Raw genomic sequence first — 21,471 nt, forward strand, 5'->3', positions numbered from 1 at the left:
TTAACTTTTTTTTTGTCTTTTGAACTTTTGCAACTTGAAAGTTACTTTTTTAAGGAAAAAAATAACTTCTGAATTGTGTAATACAAAAATTAAAAGTGACTTTCAGATTACAGGGTCTAAAAAGGTAAAATATAAATTTTTTTTATATTGGAGGTGTATAAAAAGAATATATGAAGGTACAATAAGAAGTTAAAAGTTAAAAGAAGATCATGAAGTAACACATTAACGTTCAAAGGATTGTAGTAAAATTATTACTTGTTTCATAACAAAAATTCAAAGAATACATTAATTAAACTAGTCATAATCATTGCAATTAGAAGTGTCATTTGAGTTTCTAGTCCATGGAATAATCCTGACTCCTAAAATCAAATTCCATTTTTTTAGTCCACTTAATAGAGATTTTTTTTAAACCTCAACTCCAAAATTTCAGAATTGGGATAGGGTTAGGATAAACTCACCCCAAACTAAATTTATTTATTTTTAATTATTCTTTTATTTCTTTATAAGTTTAATAGTTTTCAAAATTTACATGATATTTTACTAATATATTTTAATTAAATAGAAATATATAAATATCGATTTTATACAAAACTATTCAAGATAATTTTTTAATTGTAATTAAATATATAATTTCATTATTTTAAAAAATTAAAAGTATAATATATATTGAATTTGTTTAAATTTAAATAAAGAAATTTTTTACTAATATATATATTGGGTTTGCTAATGTACGTAAGTTATTTTTTTAGTGGGTACATTTTAGCAGAGTGTATCGAGTTTTAGTAGACAAAACTACCCTCATATATTATGGATTTTAAGTTTTAAGGTCAAGGGTATTTGAATAATTTTACTCACCTCTCTCCCCTCCCTCGTTCCTCTCAACCCTTTTTCTTTCATCTCTCTCACAGAAACCTTCTCTCTGTCATCCCTACCGAGCCCCAATTGAAAAAAATAAAAAACACCCACCTAATTCTAATCTACCTTCCTCACTTATCCAATTTGTTTCTCTCTCACCTTCATCATCTCTCACCTACACACAGCAACCCGCAACACCGCAATTTGTTGTTCTTGCTCTGCTTGTTCATTTGTTTTCCACTTTAATAATAAAATAATTGATGATGTTGATGTTGATTTTTGATTGGAGAGCTTTGTTATATCCTTTCCTTTCTGATTGTTATTAAATTATTAAAAAACTAAAGTCTACAATAATTTTAAAAAAAAAAGAAAACACAAGAAACCCCCCATGAAAAGACGTTAGCATCAATCCGAAATAGTTGTAAAACATTTAGTTTCTTAATACCAATTTTGATAAAATCATAGAAATGAAAGGAGTAGAAGTTAAACTATAAGCGTGATGGTAACAAATTTATTAAGTTTAAATTCCAATTTGAAATTAGTGTGTTTTGTTTTTCTTAATTTCACTTCTGCGGCAAATGATAAATTAGAATGACAACATCATGTTTATATTAACCAAACAAGTTGGAGATGTGAATTGTTTAGAATAAACTTACGTGATATGATTACTTTAGAAAGTAATTTTCTGATCCAATTAAGAGCTAATAGGTTCATTATTATGACTAATTTACTAATTTCTGGTTGATTTTTAATTAGTTGGTATATCAATGCAGTTCTTCTTGGAAACTACTCAATATTCTACAATCTACTCAAATATAGAAGATGTGTAATTTGTTAGAATATTTTTATTCTTTTTACAAAAATGAAATGAAAATATGCTTATCAATATGAAACATTCGAAAGGGAACGAGCACTGATCTCTTTTTGGAATAAGGAGACAAAGTCAACAACAATAATTTTATGTATTCATAACTCTCTTTAATAATTTGTTCCTGTTAAATAATTTAGTACGATGTGTAGGAGCTTCATTTTTTTTGACGTTGGTTATATGCAAGAAGGTGAAAAGTATATTCATAAATATTGTTTTCAGTGAAAAATATGTTTTTAGAATTATTTTTAAGAACTAATTTCAGAAATCCATTTTATGGGCAATGACTTACCCCTTCCTTAATCCCCTTTCCATATAACAGTTTTTCTCTTCTAGAAAATATTTCCAGACAACTTAATAGTCAAAATATCAAATCTCGCTAAAGATAAACTACTAATTCTAAAATTTAAAAGGGAAATTTAATAACAATCAGAAGGGAAAATATATAACACAACCCTCCAGTAAAAATCAACATCAACATCATCAATTATTTTGTTATTAAAATGGAAAACAAATGAACGAATATAGAAAGAATAACAAATTGTGGTGTCGTGGGTTACTGTGTGGGTTCGAGAGAGGATGGAGATGAGAGAAAAACTGATGGCATATGCCCTAGCCATGGCTAAGCACACTTAAGAAGAGTTGGATTCATCTATGGAAGGTGGGTCCGAGCTCTTATCATCATGAGCCATCAACATGTTCTTAGTAAAATTATGTGTATTTTAGACCTTGTATTAAGGGTCAAGTAGTATAGGATTTCATTTGAGGCCTTGTATTAAGGGCCAAGTATTGTATGGTTTGTAATTTTATTTTAAAAGAATGTGTCCCACCATGAGACATGATGGCCACATGACAAGATCTTAAGTGAAGAGTTTTTCTTAAGAAGGAAGTGGCCACGTGTCATTTTCTAAGAGGAGAAACTCTTACTAAAGTGGATTGTCACATGTCACTCTAAGAATGGAGAAACATTGCAAAAGTGGATTGTCACATGACACTTTAAGAGTGGAGGAACTTTGCAAAAGTGGATTGCCACATGGTACTCCAAGAGTGGAGAAGACTTTACAAAAGTGGATTGTCACATGACACTCTAAGAGTGGAGAAACTTTGTAAAAGTGGATTGCCACATGTCTCTTTAAGAGTTGATAGTTTTTAGAGTTTCTTGTCTACTTTGGAGACACCTTTGTCTATAAATAGAAGGGTCTCCTTCCTTGTAAAATCACTTGATGAATTTGAATGTTATTATGCCAAAATGTGTGCAAAAATATCTTGTCTCAAGTCAAGGCTAGAGCATCCCATGATGCCCCTCTAACCACCCTTCTCTAAAGTTGGCCTAACCTCTCTAAAGATCCATCAAACACCTCCCACCAAAATACTCACCAAAACCTCACCAAAACCGTGAGTCCACCACCATATTCATAGCTTCCGCACAAATTCCACCTCCATAGCTTCATCTTCATGCTTTGGCCCAACCTAGCTCGAGGAGGACGCTATCAAAAATAAATTGGATAAGTGAGGAAAGTAGATTAGGGATGACAACGAGAAGGTTAGAGTGAGAGAGAAATGATTGAGAGGAATGAGGGATGAAAGAATTGGTGATATGAGGGAGAATCAATTCGTTGGAAAAAAAACCTAGGTTGAGTTGGAGAAATTGGGGAAAAGAGGGTTGGAGACGAATTAAAAGAGAGAATTGAAGCAACGGAGGAGACCCTCGGACCCTAGGTTGTCGTTGGTGGTGGGGAGGTGGAGGAGGCGGTAGAGGGGCGGTGAGATCGGGGTTGTCCTCTTGCATGAACCTGCACCATGAGAAACTCCAAATGGATGAAAATGGAGACTCAGGGGAGGGAACAATGGTGGGTGTGAAATAGATGAGAAACCCCAAACGTGGCACACGCCTGACTCACAATTAGCTACCTCATACAAAAATTTAACGTCATTCAATTTTAAGGACTAAACATAAGAGTTTCAAAACTAAGAGGACTAAAATGAACAAACCTTTCGAAGAGGGACGAAACCCAAAATTCCTTCATAGTTTAGGAACTAAAAACATATTTAACTCTTAAATATATTTTCGATATCGAAAATGACTAGGAAAGACTATAATTGAGAATAATACCAAAAAACACTGAGAAAAGAGTAAATTTTCTCATTATGTAAAATAAACTTTTTCAAAATAAGTACAAGATTTTTCTCTATAATGAGTCATAATCAGTAAACATGATCTTAGAATGGTTTTCATGTTTTTAATGAATGATACACGACGATATTGTTTTCTTTTTCTTTTTACAAAATATACTTTATAAAACACTTTTATTTCTTTAATATTGATTAAAATAAATATTGTGATTAGATATATAAGAAAATAGTATAATAAAATAACAAGTATTATATGGATATTTGAAATTTTAGAGTTCCTATTTAATTATTTATTGTATTTGTTTTAGATTGAAAAGACTTTTTTTTGTTAATTATTTATTTGTAACAATTGATTCAATAATTTTTTATTTATTTATTGTTTTATGTGATTTTTATATTTTTTAAATTTTTTTGTTAAATTAATATTAATGATGTTAATATAATTATATTTGACAATTTTAAAAAGAAAAATCCATGGATTAGTCCTAATTCATATGACTTTGGAAATATTTGACTAAGCCTTTTTTGCCCAACCAAGACTTACTAGGGGCAAATTCTATTATATGGACTTATTTTACAGGTCTAATCGCAACAAAGTACATGACATGTTGAAATTGAAGATGAAGTTTAAAATTTACAGATAGAATATGGAGAATAATGAAAAATTTAAACTTAAAATGTCACCTTTCCGAATTACAAAAGTGAAATCATGGATGTTTCAAAGATGCAATATGAATGAGATAAGAGCTTTATTCTATAAAATAAAATTGACACTATTTATAACTCTAATAAATTTATAGATTTTTTATTTTATAAGTTGTTTAACTTTCTTGTATTACTATTCAATATAAGATTTAAATTTACATTAGAATTTTTCCAACTATCTCGTCCTTTGCCCTCCCAAGAAAATTATACAGCTGACATATGAAAAATAGATATACAACATTACAAAATCAGTCATCAGTTTCGTATCCTTCCCATAACCTTTCTATATATTTATACACGTCAAGCATACTTGGCCTCTGGTGTGGAGACAACTGAATGCAATCAACTGCAACCTTAACCAGACAAGAGATTTGCTCATCGAATCCTTTTCCCAATAAAGATGAATCAATGACATTAAAATCTATACTCAGTTTCAACGTGCTTCTTTCCAGTGATAAGCTCCATCAGTACAACGCCAAAATCGTACACATCCTTCTTCCCTAGCTTCTTCTGGCTTTCTTTCATGAGTTCAGCACTTCTGAAATTCCGTAATTTGGGCTCAAAATTCTTATCAAGCAAAACATGCTCCGAGCTTATACCAAAATGGAGTATCTTCCAATTGCAACAATCATGGAGAAAGGATAAACCTCTAGCCAACCCAAGTGCTATTTTAAGCCTTATTGGCCAATCCAATGGAAAAGCTTCATTTTGCAAAGGATGTAACCAATCAGAGAGTTTACCATTTGGCATGAATTCATAAACAAGGATCCTGTGCTTTCTCTCTGTGCAAAACCCAAGAAGACCCACTAAGTTTCCATGTTTGAATCTGTGTAGAATCCCGATTTCTAAGGCAAACTTTGTTTCAAATAACATGGAATCATAGAGTCTCTTCACTGCCACTTTTGAGCCATTAGAAAGCTTGGCCTTGTACACCTGTCCCTGTCTTTCCTGTCCCAATAACATTGGTCATGTTGAAGTAATCAGTTGCTTTACACAGTTCCATGAAGCTGATACTCGATCTTAGTTTCTCCAGTACTCTAGAAACCTGTGTATGCACCAAACTATGTTATACCAAACTTTTTCTTGAGTGTACCTTTGAATTGAAATATCAGTAATAAAATGCATCTTGATGGATTCAGTATATAAGAGGGCAAGTAGAAAAGCTGTATATGTAACTAAAAAAGGTTTACGAACATAATTTCCTAAGAATTTTAGAGTGTGATATGAAATTGATGAATGTTGGTAAAATTAGAAAAGAAGAGAACCTCTTGGTTTCCTTTCTTGAGCAACAACAGATAGAGTAGTAGTTGGGGAACTTGGTTTGCCTTTATTGCACGTATATCATGCCTACCAACGTTGGAAGACATGAACTTTCTCTTGGTCTTCTTCAGTTGCGCCCAAGGGACACAGAACCACATATAAGCAAAGATGATCCCACTGGCTGAACAGACATAACCAATGCTAAAACTGTACCAAAATGATGGATCAAACAATGTTTCGTGATCAGTTTCTTGCGATCCTCCGTCGAATTCAATGCTACCTGCGTCACTGATCATGGCGAAGCAAGTCTGCAATGACCACAACATGAGTAGAAGAACGCTGAAAACCATGGCTCTCAGGTCAACTTCCATATAGATCCAAGGTTATGCTTAAACAAGGTTCATTTCTACTGGTTTTGTCCCAAAGTTAGGCTACAATACTTTGATTCCTTCCCATCAAGTTGACTTTTTAAGGATGAAAGTCTCTCTCCCATAATTTACGCTACAAAATAGAAAAAGAGCAACTGCAGAGAGAGGGGCCCTCAACGGATCACAAAAAGGCCTGCTGGTATGGATTGGGCTCTTCATACGGCCCAATTAAGCGAAAGTCCAAGGACAGTTACTCCCTCCATGGTCACACAGCTCCCTACACCTCTCAAATTTGTTTTTATTCCAAAAATATCATTTTTACTTTTATCCTTTATCTTTTTTAACTTTTTCTTAAAATCCTAACTTTTTACTCTATTATTTAGTCAGTCACCCATCCTCATATCCTTTACCTTTTTTAACTTTTTCTTAAAACCTTAGTTTTTTACTCTCTTACCCCCACCCCCACACTCTTACTTTCTCTCTCCATCTCTATTCTCCTCTTTCTCTTCCTCAATTAACGGATCTCGAAATCCGTCCACGGATATTGAGATCCGTTTAAGTGTTCTACGGATACCCTATATCCGTTTAAGGGTACTGAACTTTGTATTTTGCTTGGCACCACCACTGGACCACTACAATAGCACAGTTAAAAGGGAGAAGAAGCAAGAGAAATATGATTTTTGTGGGAGTACATTGATGCAATGCGTAGATGTTGGTGAAGGTAAATACATTTTAATCATAATTAAACATTTTATCGGGATAAAAGAGGAATGAGAAGGTGTAAGGTGGTAAAGGAAGTAACAATAAATCCAAGTAGGTAAAAACAACATGCGTTGATCCAAGAAACAAACCCGGACAAAAAAATTGAATAGGGATAAGGACCGCGATATTCCAACAACGTTTTCTTAACACATTTTTTACAAAGCCACGTGTCGTGCTTTCATTGGTTTGTTTTAAAAATAATATTTTATAAAAACCTTCAAAATGGAAGTTCGTAACCCTTCTTTTAACTGAAAATCCGAAAATACCCCTTTCTCTGTTTCATTGGAGACGAAGGTCCCTTCTCGTGAAGGTCCAAGGTCGCGTTTCGCAGAGAAACTTTTATGCGTGCCTTAGAGGACCAAGAATTTCTAATTGAAGAACTTAAAAGGAGGGTTGCAAGTTTGGAGGCACAATTGGCTGAAGAGAAGGCAAGAAGGCAAAACAAAGATGACGTTGGACAAAGTGTGCCTCGTACAGAACCATCCGTGAACACTGGTTTTGTATCCCCTACTGACATTGACGGAAATGAACAACCTTTGAAGACGTATGTTAGGGTTCGTTACAAGGAAAGAGCACTTAGGACTCCATACACCGGAACCGTAGTGCTTAGAATAAAAAATGAGTGATATGTGTATTTAGTTGATTAATGGAAAGTAAATGATAATTGTAATCATTGTAAATAGATTAAGAAAACAAAGTGTAATGTATCGGATTTAGTTCAATGATATAAAATTTGAGTTTTTGTTTGAATTGGTCTCATATTTTATTTTTTCAATACCATTGTTATTATGAGTTGTGGGTTTGTGGATTTCAGAATGTGGTCAAGTTTAGTGTCTCCTAAGTTGCAGACTTGTTTGTAAGATGTTGGTGTTTGAGTGGTCATTCTGGGTAACATGGGTGACCAATGTCAAAACCAGTTCATTTGAATGACAATTTGAGTGGGGGGTGATGTGATGTGAGGCCAAGGAGTGTGGAGTGACCCCTCATCACTTGGAGGACCAAGCTGTGCAAGGGATGACTGAGGGTGTTGAATAAATGCTCTGGTAATCGTTTACAACTTCCTGGTAAACGATTACCCGAGAGAAAATGAGATTTTGTACAGAAAGTCCAACTGAGGTAGTCAGTCAGGTTAACAGGGGTGACCATTGTCAAAAAAACTGGGTTTGAGACACTTCTGCACTTGTCTGAGGCTGGTCTTGGTGTTTCAAGGGTGGGAGAGGGTGGTTAGTGATGTGATGATGTCCCAAGGAGGGTGGAGTAACCCCTCATCAGTTCGAGGAACAAGCTGTGCAAGGGATGACTGAGAGTGTTGAAAAAAGGCTGTGGTAATCGTTTACAACCTCCTCGTAAACGATTACCCGAGAGAAAATTGGATTTTGTACAAAAAGTCCAACAGAGGTAGTCAGTCAGGTAAACGGGGGTGACCATTGGAAAAAAAAGTGAGTTTTAGGCACTTTTGCACTTGTCTTAGGCTGGTTCTGGTGTTTCAAGGGTTGGAGAGGGTGATTGGTGATGTGATGTGAGGCCAAGGAGGGTGGAGTGACCCCTCATCAGTTGGAGGAGCAAGCTGTGCAAGTGATGACTGTGACTGTTGAAAAAAGGCTGTAGTAATCGTTTACAACCTCCTCGTAAACGATTACCCGAGAGAAAATTGGATTTTGTACAGAAAGTCCAACAGAGGTAGTCAGTCAGGTTAACAGGGGTGACCATTGTAAAAAAAAGTGAGTTTTAAGCACTTTTGCACTTGTCTTAGGCTGGTCCTGGTGTTTCAGTGGTGGGAGAGGGTTGTTGGTGATGTGATGTGAGGCCAAGGAGTGTGGAGTGACCCCTCATCAGTTGGAGGACCAAGCTGTGCAAGGGATGACTGAGAGTGTTGAAAAAAGGTTGTGGTAATCGTTTACAACCTCCTCGTAAACGATTACCCGAGAGAAAATTGGATTTTGTACAGAAAGTCCAACAGAGGTAGTCAGTCAGGTTAACAGGGGTGACCATTGTCAAAAAAAGTGAGTTTTAGGCACTTTTGCACTTGTCTTAGGCTCGTCCTGGTGTTTCAGTGGTGGGAGAGAGTGGTTACTGATGTGATGATGTCCCAAGGAGTGTGGAGTGACCCCTCATCAGTTGGAGGAGCAAGCTGTGCAAGGGATGACTGAGAGTGTTGAAAAAAGGCTGTGGTAGTCGTTTACAACCTCCTCGTAAACGATTACCCGAGAGAAAATTGAATTTTGTACAGAAAGTCCAACAGAGGTAGTCAATCAGGTTAACAGGGGTGACCATTGTCAAAAAAAGTGAGTTTTAAGCACTTTTGCACTTTTCTTAGGCTGGTCCTGGTGTTTTAGTGGTGGGAAGTGATGTTTTGGCACCCCATGATGGAGGGAAAAAACAATGTTTATGAGATGAGCAACTTGGGTGAGATAACATGCTGTCAACTTTGACCTTTACTGGCTATTTTACTGATAACTTTTTCCACCGACCTCCAAATGATGTGATTCTTTTTTTATTAGAAACAAGACTCAAAAATCTTTCCAATGACTACTAATTTGTAATTTGTGGACATCTGAGTTGGTACAGTTTATTCTTTCAAGTTAGCGTTTCATATATTTTTGCCAACTCTGACCTTTGCTTGTTCTTTTGCTCATAACTTTCTCCACCGAACTCCAAATGAGTTGATTCTTGTTTTGTTGGAATCTATACTCAAAGACCTTTCAAATTATGCCTTAGAAATCAAGTTTACACCTTTTTTGACACTGTAATCGATTACAAGGACACTGTAAACGATTACCCGAGTGAAAATTGGATTTTGTACAGAAAGTCCAATAGAGGTAGTCAGTCAGGTTAACATGGGTGACCATTGTCAAAAAAGGTGAGTTTTAAGCACTTTTGCACTTTTCTTAGGCTGGTCCTGGTGTTTCAGTGGTGGGAAGTGATGTTTTGGCACCCCATGATGGAGGAAAAAAACAATGTTTATGAGATGAGCAACTTGGGTGAGATAACATGCTGTCAACTTTGACCTTTGTTGGCTATTTTACTTATAACTTTTCCCACCGACCTCCAAATGATATGATTCTTTCTTTATTAGAAACTAGACTCAAAAATCTTTCCAATGACTACTAATTTGTAATTTGTGGACATCTGAGTTGGTACAGTTTATTCTTTCAAGTTAGCGTTTCATATATTTTTGCCAACTCTGACCTTTGCTTGTTCTTTTGCTCATAACTTTCTCCACCGAACTCTAAATGAGTTGATTCTTGTTTTTTTGGAATCTATACTCAAAGACCTTTCAAATTATGCCTTAGAAATCAAGTTTACACCTTTTTTGACACTGTAATCGATTACAAGGACACTGTATACGATTACTAGTGTTTTTTTACAGATTGGCTCTGCACTTGTCCAACTTGGTCCCCTAAGTAAGAATGGCTTCTTCTCCACTTCTTGGGGTCACCTCCCATCAATTTCCACTCTCTACCTCGACTGAAACACCAACACCAAGTAAATACAAGTGGACTTGTGCCTGAAAGTAACAATTTTTGCCAATGATCACCCATGACACCACAGCTGAGTACTTCAGTTCAACTTTCTGTACAAAACAGTGATTTCTCTCATGTAATCGTTTAACAGGCCACTGTAAATGATGGACAAATTTGTAAGCACCAAAATATGATGTCACAAACTTGTTTCACAATCGGCAAGTATGACCGAATCGTTCAAGTAATAAAACTTGGTAAGACCAAGTATCGTTCTTCCCAAAGGACTCACGGCCTAGTTTAGTTATGTGGTTTCTTGATTAACTAAGACTTACAAACGAAATATTTGAGTTTAAAATGCAAGACAGAAAATAAACATGTATGCATGAATTTTGATCAATGGCAAAGACAAAAGATAAACACTTTCAATGGAATATATGAATGAATATGTTGTTGGGGGTCAATTTCATCTCATCCACTCTCATATATTTTAGGAATTCAACATTCAAATCATCATTGTTAATGCCACTCTCTAATGTACCATTCTAGATGGCTTCTCCCTAATCAAATAGTTCATACAATTCCTAGCATTCCTAATGATTAGTTCATGAGTGCAGGAGCTTAAAGGCAACCAATAGAATATTGTCAGTATAATATTGGGAGAAATTCCCCGGATCTAGACTTCCCCGTACGTGTCCGTATCGACAAAACCAATAATCATGCATTAGAATGAGTTAAACAATGCAAGCATTGAGCAAAGAGGAAAAACCCTAACTAATGATGAAAGAAAGCATATGTCTTAATTCAAAGATGTACTCAACAGATTCCATATATGAGAGCTTCAAGAGATTACATTGATTCCCCAACAAACATACAAGGTTTAGTTCACCATATTCATGGTGAACCTAGATGAATAACAATGAAAGTATGAAAGAATAAACCCAATAAAGTGGAAGAGGTAGCCTGAGCATCCAAGATCCTCCTTCAAAGGGGTGAAAGAGAGAGTGTTTGCCTCGTTTCTGCCAAAGATACCTAACTAAAGGACGTGCAAGCCCTTATATACTAATCTAGAGTTACAAAAGATTACAAAAGCCCAAGCCCAAAAAGTGCCGCTCAGCGCCATTTACCGCTCAGCGGTGGTTACGCGTCTTCTTTCTTCCCCTCAGCGGCCATTTGCCCCTCAGCGGTTCCAACGCCACCTCTTGAGTGCCGCTCAGCGGTAGTTTGCCGCTGAGCGGTGCCTTCGACTTCTCTTTTTGCACTCTTTCTTGTCTTTTCTAATGTCCTCTCTCTCATTCTTCACTTCTTTCACCAAATTCACCTCAAAACCTGCACAAAAAACACTCAAATCAAGTATAAACCTGTCCAGCTCTCTTATTTCTGAAAATATAAACAAAATGCATGATTTCAAGCTAGTTTCTAAGTCTAAAGGTTGCTTTTAGTATCACTTTTAAGCATGAAAATAACAGTTTTTCAACTGTTATCAGTAAACGATTACAACAGTGTTTTTTTTGTAGATTAGCCATGCACTTCTCCAACTTGGTCCCTTCAGTAAGAATGGCTTCTTCCCTACTTTTTGGAGTCACCTCCCATCACCTACCACCCTCTACCACCAGTCAAACACCAACACCAAGTAAATACAAGTGGACTTGTGCTTTAAATTAACAGTTTTTGCTAATGATCACCCAGGACACCACAACTGACTACTTTAGTTCAACTTTCTGTACAAAACAGTGATTTCTCTCGTGTAATCGTTTACGAGGCCACCGACAATGTTTTTTCTGCAGATTAGCTCTGCACTTGTCCAACTTGGTCCCCTCAGTAAGAATGGCTTCTTCCCCACTTCTTAGGGTCACCAAACATAACCTCCAAACCAGTAATGACCCTTAAATTCACTTGTATGGTTTTTTGGTCAACAAATTCCACAACTTATATTCATTTCTGAAACCATTACCTACATTTTAAATACTTATTAATATTCTGCAGTCTTTTTTCAATATAACACCTTTGTTCATTATAACACACATAACGTAAAAAGAATTAAATTCATGACACCCAAACCGCCACCAAACTTCGAATCAGAAAAAAAATACAAGAATAGGGTTAGAACGACAGAGAAGATAGAGGTTAGATCGAGAGAGAAGATAAAAGGGATGAAAGAAGTGTAGAGGTGAGAGCGAAAAAAAACGAAAACCGCGAAACCAAAAATGTTAAACTTGTAAACTTTTCTTCCAATTTTGCCCTTAGTATGATAACCTCTCTCTATTTTTTTTTATTAAATTTGACCAATGCAAAGACGCCACCTGACGTTGTCAAATTGTTGGCAAAAATCGACATATCATTTTCCCAGGGATAATACCACTGCAACCAAGATGGAAAAATAATTTATGTAAAATAAAAATAAAATAAAATATAAAAATATACATATCATGTACAATGAGAATATTTTTTCATAAATATTAGAGAGGTAACGTGCTAGATAACATATCAATTTCTTTCAAACATAACATGCAAGGACACTCTTTTTATCCGATCCCACCCATTGTGATCCTTAATATTCAGAAACTAAATGAGTTTAATTTTGTTACGCAATCTAATTTTTCTCCAACCTAACTTAAACAGTGCTCATAAGAAATAAAAGATCATATACGACTTCAACTTTCCCCAATCCGTCCAACGGATTAAATCATTCTATTTCCTTGAGATGAAATTCCAAACTCTGCATTTAAATATTTTGAAAACCTTAATATAATATTTATAATTTTCCAAAAACTCGTTCAAATGTGGCGAGTGGTCAACGTAATGGTCTTTGTACAGTGCAAACTGTACTGAAAAATTAGTGGTGAGAGTTTGAGAGTGATAGACAGACAAACTATAACCACGGAAAAATTAAGCCTCACTCTCCTTCTCTACAAGATTGACGTTTTCGTTAATATTAATAATTACTATCAAATATAAATAATGATTTGAATACTCTGGAGTGAATAAAATTCTATCAAATTAGGATTCGAATATTGTTTGAAGTTGGAGTTTCATTTCTGGCGTATTGAAAAGTATAATTGAAGAAAATTCAATTCCATTCTTCTCGTCTCTTAAATTCACTTTTCCAATCCTTCTCCTCTTCTTAACTTATCTTATATCAGAAAGGATCGTTTCTGCATGAGCACAGAAATGGGTTCTCAAATAAAGAGGGATATTTTCATCCATGTTTTCTTGTATTCTTTGCTAAGATCTCTAATGGTAGGTAATGGTGTTGAAAGCGACATCTCCTGCTTAATATCCATTAAGGATTCCTTAGAAGATCCTTTCAATTACTTATCAAGCTGGAACTTCGACAACAGAACCGAAGGTTTCATATGCAGTTTTGTGGGCGTTTTATGCTGGCATCCGGATGAGAATAAAGTGTTGGGTATCTCGCTGGAAAATATGGGGTTGAAGGGTGAGTTTCCACTGGGAATTAGGAATTGCTCGTCATTAACAGCCTTAAGCCTTTCAAACAATCACCTAACAGGACCCATCCCCTCGGATATATCCACCTTAGTCCCTTATGCTACCTCCTTAGATCTCTCATATAACAAATTTAATGGAGTATTCCACCTACTTTGGCTAACTGCACTTACCTCAATTCTCTTAGGCTTGATCACAACAAGTTAAGTGGTCACATCCCTCAAGAACTTGGTCAGCTTCCCCTGATCAAATCAGCTTCTTTTGCCAACAATCATCTATCAGGGTCGGTGCCTTTGTTCTTTCAAGACATATCTTCTGTTGATTACGCAAATAATGGAGAGCTTTGTGGTGGGCCTTTGCCACCGTGTTCATTGGACAGCTCACATGATTTCCCTCAATCGTTCAAGCGGGGTCTTGCCACAGGCTATGCTTTTTCAGTGACTTCTGTTATTGTCATTTACATGTCCTACTGTGCACCTTGGGAACAATCACACCATCAAAGGAACAAGCACCGGAAGAAGGCTAAAGAATTAGGAACAATTTTTTGGTCCATTGCTGGGAGAAAGACACGTACTCAAGCTCCTGCCGAACACGAATTGCAACCTCTGCAGTTGCAGGAGAAAGTCGTCAAAGAGGTGCTGTCTGTCCCTACCATATCTGCTCTGGATCAAGTCTCTTTTGTTTTCAAGATATATTCATAAAAATATAAAAAAACCAATAAATATATAAAAACTAATTTTTCATTGGTATATATAATATATATATATGTTTAGTTATGTAAGGAGAATGGAAGATAATGTAATGGATTTTCAAAGGAGGATGTGCAGAAAATAGAACCAAATCACAAGGACTCAGTGAGACTAAAATGAATGGTTGAATGAATAACAATTGGATGTGTGCAAGCTAACTGGGTGAGATTCGGCTATAGACAGAATTATACTGATAAAACATGTAGGCTAGGCACAGTAGCTTTGGATGCAGGCAAACCAAAGGGGAAAAGGGACATCATTTTACTGGACCAAGTAAGCAAACAAATAATTCGTTCTGATTACAACACTTAAAGCATAACAGATATATCTGGAACAAAGACAAAATAGGCATAGTTACTGCATGCAGAGGGCACCTTGTGTCTATTGTTGATTAAGGAGGTTATCGGTGGAGGTTTCTAAGAGTCTAAAGGCAGAGCTACTGATGTTTTTATTTGAACAGAGCTAGTGATACATATGCCGACTGGATTTTCTTGTTTATGCTAAAGTCCACTGGTTATTACAATGTGATACTCAAATCAGAGCAAGTACACAAAGCTTTGTGGACTTATTAAAGAAGGAACATACCTGGTGTTTGAAAAGATATACATGGATATAACATTATATATCATAAGGTATAGACTAAGTATAAGATCAACAATGAATCGTATTGTTCCCAAAGAAAATGCAATGAGGCCCTGGATGGGTTTTCGCAGAATTTAAGGCAGAGGAATAAACCAAAGTTTGGTTTGTTGTTCGCGATATGACAAATGCAGTATGAAACAAGTAAAGTACAAGGCTAGATAAATGAATAGTCAGAAGAAGCTGCACAACAATAGTCTTGTCCCTTAAAAAAGGCCAACGTTAATGTAGTACCTAGATAATTGAAATCTAAGTTATATTGTATGCATGTTGAGGCAATGTAAACACTTTGTAAATAATGAACCGTGTATATATATAATTTGGGGGAAATAAAAAAATAAAAAGATTTTTTGTACTTTTTATGAAAATTGATTCATAAAATACTCTTTTATTAATTAGATTTTAGAAAGGAGATAATAATAAGCTAATACACAATATTGTCTTAAACTATTAAATTATCTCAGATAAACAGAAATTATGTTACGAAGTTTGGACAGAGAAAAGTAAGGATTAACTAGTTAAATGTCCATGAACTAAAATTATAGTAGTATTATTAATGTATTATAATGAGTTTTAGCAATGATTAATATGGTTGTGGTTGCATCAACAGATTTCTGTAGTAACAAAGAGAATGAAGTCGACGATGAGGTTCAACGAAGTCAGAGATGCAACAGATTGCTTTTCCATAGACAAGGCCATTGGGATGGGGAAAATTGGAATAATGTACGAGGGAAGGCTACCCAATGGTTGGAACCTTGCCATTAAGAGACTATTCGATTCGAAACAATACAAGAGAGAGTTTCTTTTGGAAATAAGAATTCTGGGAAAGTACAGACACAGAAATATAGTTCCCTTACTTGGGTTCTGCGTAGAAGGAAAAGAAAGGATTTTGGTGTACCAGTTCATGTCAAATGGAAGGCTTTCAAAATGGTTGCATCCTTTAGAAGGTGAAGTTACATTGAAATGGCCTCAGAGGATCAAAGTAGCAATCGGGGTAGCAAGAGGCTTATCCTGGATTCACCACATATGCAACTTGCATGTTGTGCATCTCAGTATAAGTTCGGAGTGTATCTTGCTTGATAAGAATTTTGAACCAAGACTGTCCAACTTTGGAAAGGCAAAGTTTGTGAATCCGAACATTGAAGACGGTGCAAACACAATGTTTTATGTGAGTGATGGGAAGAAAGACGTGTATGACTTTGGTAGTTTGCTATTTGAGTTAATCACAGGGAAAACATTGAAGGAGTTGTCGTGTTCATTCAGTACTGCAACTAACCTATCTGGAAACCCTTCAAACTTTGTTAACGCAATTGATGAATCTCTGATGGGGGAAGGTTTGGAAAACGATGTGTACACTCTCATCAAAGTTGCATGCAAGTGTGTTCGACCATTCGCAGATGAAAGGCCAACGATGCTTGAAGTTTACGACACTATGAAGGATATATGGGGTGAAGGACATTAATATAGTGATGGGTTCACCCACTCTACCTCGATATTTCTTCTTCTAGTATAGACAAACTTTTTTTCCTATAAGAACGGGCTTACCCATCTAACATTTGAAATTAGGATTTAAGGTTTATTGAGATATTATATACAAATTTTTTATATTCATTTCACCCTATTTTTTTATATTTTAAAAAAATTATATATATATATATATATATAATATATATATCATTTTATTTTTATTTTTATAATATGTGTTAAATAAATGGAAATGTCTCTCACTTTAATATATATTTTTTATTTTATTTTTAAGGTATGTTTCCTTTGGTTTCCAACTTACTACATTAAAGTTTCTCTTGTAAACTTCTATGTTGATTTCTTTTCTTTTGTTTAATGAACTAAAAAAACTGTTTTTTATTAACCATTTTTTTAGTGGTTATCTAAACTGATATAAATATTTTGATTTCTGTTAATTATTCTTAACTGTCACAATATTTTTTCATGTTATTTTAAATTTAGTTATATTAACTTAATCAGTAGATTAAATCTGATTTGAATATTTTCAATCCTTGTCTGTCTTTATAATTCTACAGATTCAGAAATATGCAAATCTATTGTGTTTAAATCTAATGTGTTTTCCTCTATTCATCCTATGATCTATGATCTCCTACGTCTACTCTTCTCTAGTGCATGTTTGCCTAAAATTTCTAGAAATTTGTTCAGGTAATCTTCAATATAAGATTTTCGAAAGCTTCTTGAGGTAATTTCTTCATATTGGAAGCGAGATTTCATATTTCAAGTCAGATTTTCTCTTTCCCTAGGTTAATATGCCCTTTTCCCCGAAGAGAGAGGAACTGACAACTCAGTTGACTTTGAGCTCTCTACACGTTCTTTCAAGTTCTGCACCAAGTTCTCCAGAAAAAGCTCTCCACCGAGCTCTGTGTTGAGCTCTTCACCGACCAAACTCTCCATCGAGCTTTGCAAGCTCTCCAAGCACCTTTTCAGATTGTTCGAGCTATCCATAAGTTCTTTGAAGCTTTCATTGAACTTCTGTGTGGTCGACCTTTCCATAATAGTCGACTGCCTGGTTGAGTTTCCCTTGCTTCTCAGTTGTTTATCCGAGCTCTTTGCCTCACCTATTTTACTGAGTTATTCTTGTCATTTGGAAAACTCGCCGAGCTCTCATTTTCTACTCGACGTTCTTGTCGAGCTTTCCTTTCTACTCAGAAAACTCGACAACAAAGAGGGAGAGAAATTGAATAAAAACATAAGAGAGAAAGAGACGGGTCTGACCAGGGATGACAGCTGGTCGGATCTAGGTGCAATCCTATCGAACAATATATGTTTAAAAAATATTTATAAATATTTTAAAATTAGCAGCCGTGAATAACCACGATATAAGTAAATATTTAAAAAATATATTTTTATAAAATATTATAATAAAACTTAAATAAAATTTTAAAAAATATATAAAATATAATATATATTAAATTAAATATAAATTAAAATTTAATTTTAATTATATTTAACTTTAAAAATATAAATTAATGTTAATTTTAATTAAATTTAACTTAATAAAATATGAATTAAATTTTTATTTTTATTTTTTGTCAGTAGTAGATATTCGCGGGTACGGATAGTATAATACCCGCACCCGACTCGTTTATAAGCGGGTATTAAAACCTTACTATCCGCAACCCGCGGGTAGTAAATATCCGTGGATACCAACTATCCGTCGCGGATTTTATCCGCGGGTACCAACTATCCGTCACGGATTTTATCCGCGGATATCCGCAGGCACGAATTTTTTTGTCATCCCTAGGTCTGAGTTGCATAGAGAAGCATAGAAAGAGAAAAGAGTAAAAAACTTGAGCATTGCTCCTTACACCTCACCTGTCTCACCCTGTACTTCTCAATTGACAGTTTTATTCTTCTTCATTTAATAAAATAATAATTTTTCAACCATCAATAATCTTTAATTCTGTATTTTAATCCTTACATGGACCTCATCTTATTAACAAAATTAAATTTAATATATTAAAGGTTTAATACCTATTTTGGTCCCTCTTTGTGTAGGGTCTGTTCAAAATTGTCCTCCTTGTTTTCAAAAGTTCACTAACATCCTATTTCTCGCAAAAACGATGCACGTTAGTCCTTTTTGGTTACGGCGTTAAAAGACTTACGGCACAGCTGCCCAACTGGCCAGGTGGCAAAAAACTGATGAGTTGTATAGTTGTGGTTGACGTGTTAAATTGAATTGCTGATTCATCCTGAAAGTAAAGGGATTCATGGTTGTTTTTCCCAAATTTAAAAGCAAAGTTAGGGTTGTTGGTGATTCGTGCTACATTTGTTCTCAAATCTAAAAGCAAAGGTTAGGAGTCTTGGAGATTCGTGCTACTGTTGTTCCCAAATTTAAAAGCAAAGGATTAGGGTTAGAGATGACTTCATCACAAAGTTGTTCTTCTTGTTCGCAGAAGTTACTCGGAATGAAAAATTCATCACGAACTGCTTCAGGCATCACTTTCTGCTTTATCAATAGAGCAACCAATGGAACACCAAAAATGCACAAGATTGCTTCCTTTGCTCCTATTCTAGTGAATCCTAATGTCCTCACCAAACTTTTCATTATCTCCTGGAATTCTGTTTTTCAGTGCCTTGTTTTTCCCATCTTTACTCGTTTCACGCTTCTACATTTCCCATTAAAGCAAACAACAATCAACACTGTTAATTCTATCAAAAGAGAAACATTGTGAATTGCAATTTTTTAATCTACTTTTTTAACATACCCCTTTCCAACACAGACTATAAGTAAGAACACTAACCTCACTAGGACTGACGAACGAACCACGCTCTTCGACGAACCACGAACTTGATTTCACCAATAATCAAAATCTGGACACTTGAAAAGCTGATTGTTGAACCCGAAATCGCGAATTTATTTTACCCCAAATGTAATATCGCTTTAGGTAATCCTAAAATTATTTTTAACCCTATCTTTTAAATTATTTTAAATCATTTTAAATTATTTTATTTTAACACATATAATGAAGTCACAGTGCCACCACAACCAAAACTGTACAACTCATCAGTTTTTTGCCAGCTGGGCAACTGTGTCGTTAGTCTTTTTAACGCCGTAACCAAAAAAGACTAACGTGCATCGTTTTTGCGAGAAGTAGGATGTTAGTGAACTTTTGAAAAAAAGGAGGACAACTTTGAACAGACCCTACATAAAGAGGGACCAAAATAGGTATTAAACCTATATTAAAATAGTATTTCGTACATATATGTTTAAACAAATTTAATGTTAAAAATAAATATAAAAAATACTAAATAATATATAATATCTAAAATACAAATTCTAAATTTAAAACAAATCAAATAAAAATTTAATTAAATATAACAAAGTAAAAAAAAGAAAAGCAATAAAAAAACCCTAAACCCTAATTCCAACTCCTCGTAGTAGCTCCAAGTGCGGAGTAGCTTCAAGTGGAAGACGGACCGTAACTCCAAGTGCGGAGAAGGAGAAGACGGACCGCAGCTCCAAATGCGGAGAAGGGGAAGACGAATCGTAGATCCAAGTGTGGAGAAGATGAATCACAACTCCATGTGCGGCGAAGACGAACCGCGGCTCCACGTGCGACGAAGACGAACTGCAGATCCAAGTGTGGAGAAGATGAACCGCAGCTCCACGTGCAGTGAAGACGAACCGCGGGTCCACGTGCAGCAAAGATGAACTGCAACTCCACGTGCGGCGTAGGCGAACCGCAACCCTTTCAACCGCACTTCCCTGCGTGCCACCTATATGCTCGATCTCTGTCGTCACCCCCTGCTCTAACCGTAGAACCAGAGGCTGAATCCGCATCTCCATCAACGCCCTATTCTCCTCCTTCAACCCCACCACCTCTCTCCAGCACCCCGCCCTATAACATGTTCGAAAAAAATCTGACCTTTAACAAAACATTATAATTTCCTTCAAAATGTCGTAAAGAAAAAACATTGCAACAAGTTAACGGCGAAGTAGTAGTTTTCCATATGCTTGACTTGATAACCTTAAAAAGAAATGGTCAAAAATAAGGGAGGAGGGAGGAAGGGAGAAGCGCCAGTAGAGAGAGAAGAAAAGGGTGTAGGGTTTCAGAGATGAAATGCGGCAAAGAGGAGATGAGAAGAGAAAGGGGTGGAGGATTTGTAAAAATTATTATTTTATTAAATGAAGAAGGGAAAAATTGTGAATTGGGAGGTGCAGGGCGAGACAGGTGAGGTGTAGGGAGCACCGCTCAAAACTTTTTTGTCACCTTACCACAGAGTTAGTTAATACTGTTCTGTCAACTTAACAGAAGGAGCTTGATTGATGCAATTATACCACATTGGGACGTAATAAGTGTTTTTAAAAGTGGGTACTAACGAGACACTAAATGATGAATTTGGGAACTAAGTAAACAATTAAACCAAAAAAATTACTTTGACACGTTTTTACATATTATTTTTTAGTTTTCCAAAAAACATGTCAAATGAGTGTAAGCGTGTTAACATATTATTGTCCAAGTTTGATTTCATTAAGAAATTCCTAGTTCTTCTACTAGCTCAAAACCGTCATAGGACGAATACTACTATCACGTGAGTCATCAAAATCTTAGGGAAAACATGTCTCGCAAGATACTCAAATGAAAAGTTATCAAAAAGTCACTTTACAAGCATTAACTAATGACCAAAGGTTGCAACTTTCCACCTCGTCATTGACGCTTCGTTTCCTGTGTAACTTGACAACTCTTCATCTCTCA

At 35.5% G+C, this 21,471-nt stretch overlaps 1 protein-coding gene and 2 pseudogenes across 2 annotated transcripts; 1 reads left to right on the forward strand and 2 right to left on the reverse strand.

The window, feature by feature from the left end:
- Window positions 1–4,640: 4,640 nt before the first annotated feature.
- LOC148205749 (uncharacterized) lies at window positions 4,641–6,245 on the reverse strand. Its single transcript, XM_088111972.1, has 2 exons — window positions 5,827–6,245; window positions 4,641–5,606 (listed from the first exon to the last, which is right to left on the reverse strand). The coding sequence occupies exons 1-2, from the start codon at window positions 6,190–6,192 to the stop codon at window positions 5,472–5,474; spliced, it is 501 nt and encodes a 166-aa protein (XP_087968098.1). The 5' UTR covers window positions 6,193–6,245; the 3' UTR covers window positions 4,641–5,471.
- On the reverse strand, window positions 4,976–5,434 carry LOC148205750 (probably inactive leucine-rich repeat receptor-like protein kinase At5g48380 pseudogene; annotated as a pseudogene).
- A 7,147-nt stretch (window positions 6,246–13,392) lies between the features above and the next one.
- On the forward strand, window positions 13,393–16,863 carry LOC124844852 (probably inactive leucine-rich repeat receptor-like protein kinase At5g48380; annotated as a pseudogene). The gene is made up of 2 exons (XR_015783344.1): window positions 13,393–14,494; window positions 15,858–16,863. The product of XR_015783344.1 is annotated as a probably inactive leucine-rich repeat receptor-like protein kinase At5g48380 (transcript).
- Window positions 16,864–21,471: the final 4,608 nt, after the last annotated feature.

This window comes from Vigna umbellata, chromosome 1 (genome assembly GCF_029865625.1).
Source record: "Vigna umbellata cultivar VRB3 chromosome 1, Vumbellata_1.0, whole genome shotgun sequence".
Taxonomy (NCBI): Eukaryota; Viridiplantae; Streptophyta; class Magnoliopsida; order Fabales; family Fabaceae; genus Vigna; species Vigna umbellata.

Excerpts from the sequence above, each read along its gene's own strand:
- LOC148205749 (XM_088111972.1), bottom strand. The coding sequence starts at position 6,192 with ATGGAAGTTGACCTGAGAGCCATGGTTTTCAGCGTTCTTCTACTCATG. Across the intron at positions 5,607-5,826 it reads TCAAGAAAGGAAACCAAGAG|GTTTCTAGAGTACTGGAGAA; the intron begins GTTCTCTTCTTT and ends GTGCATACACAG.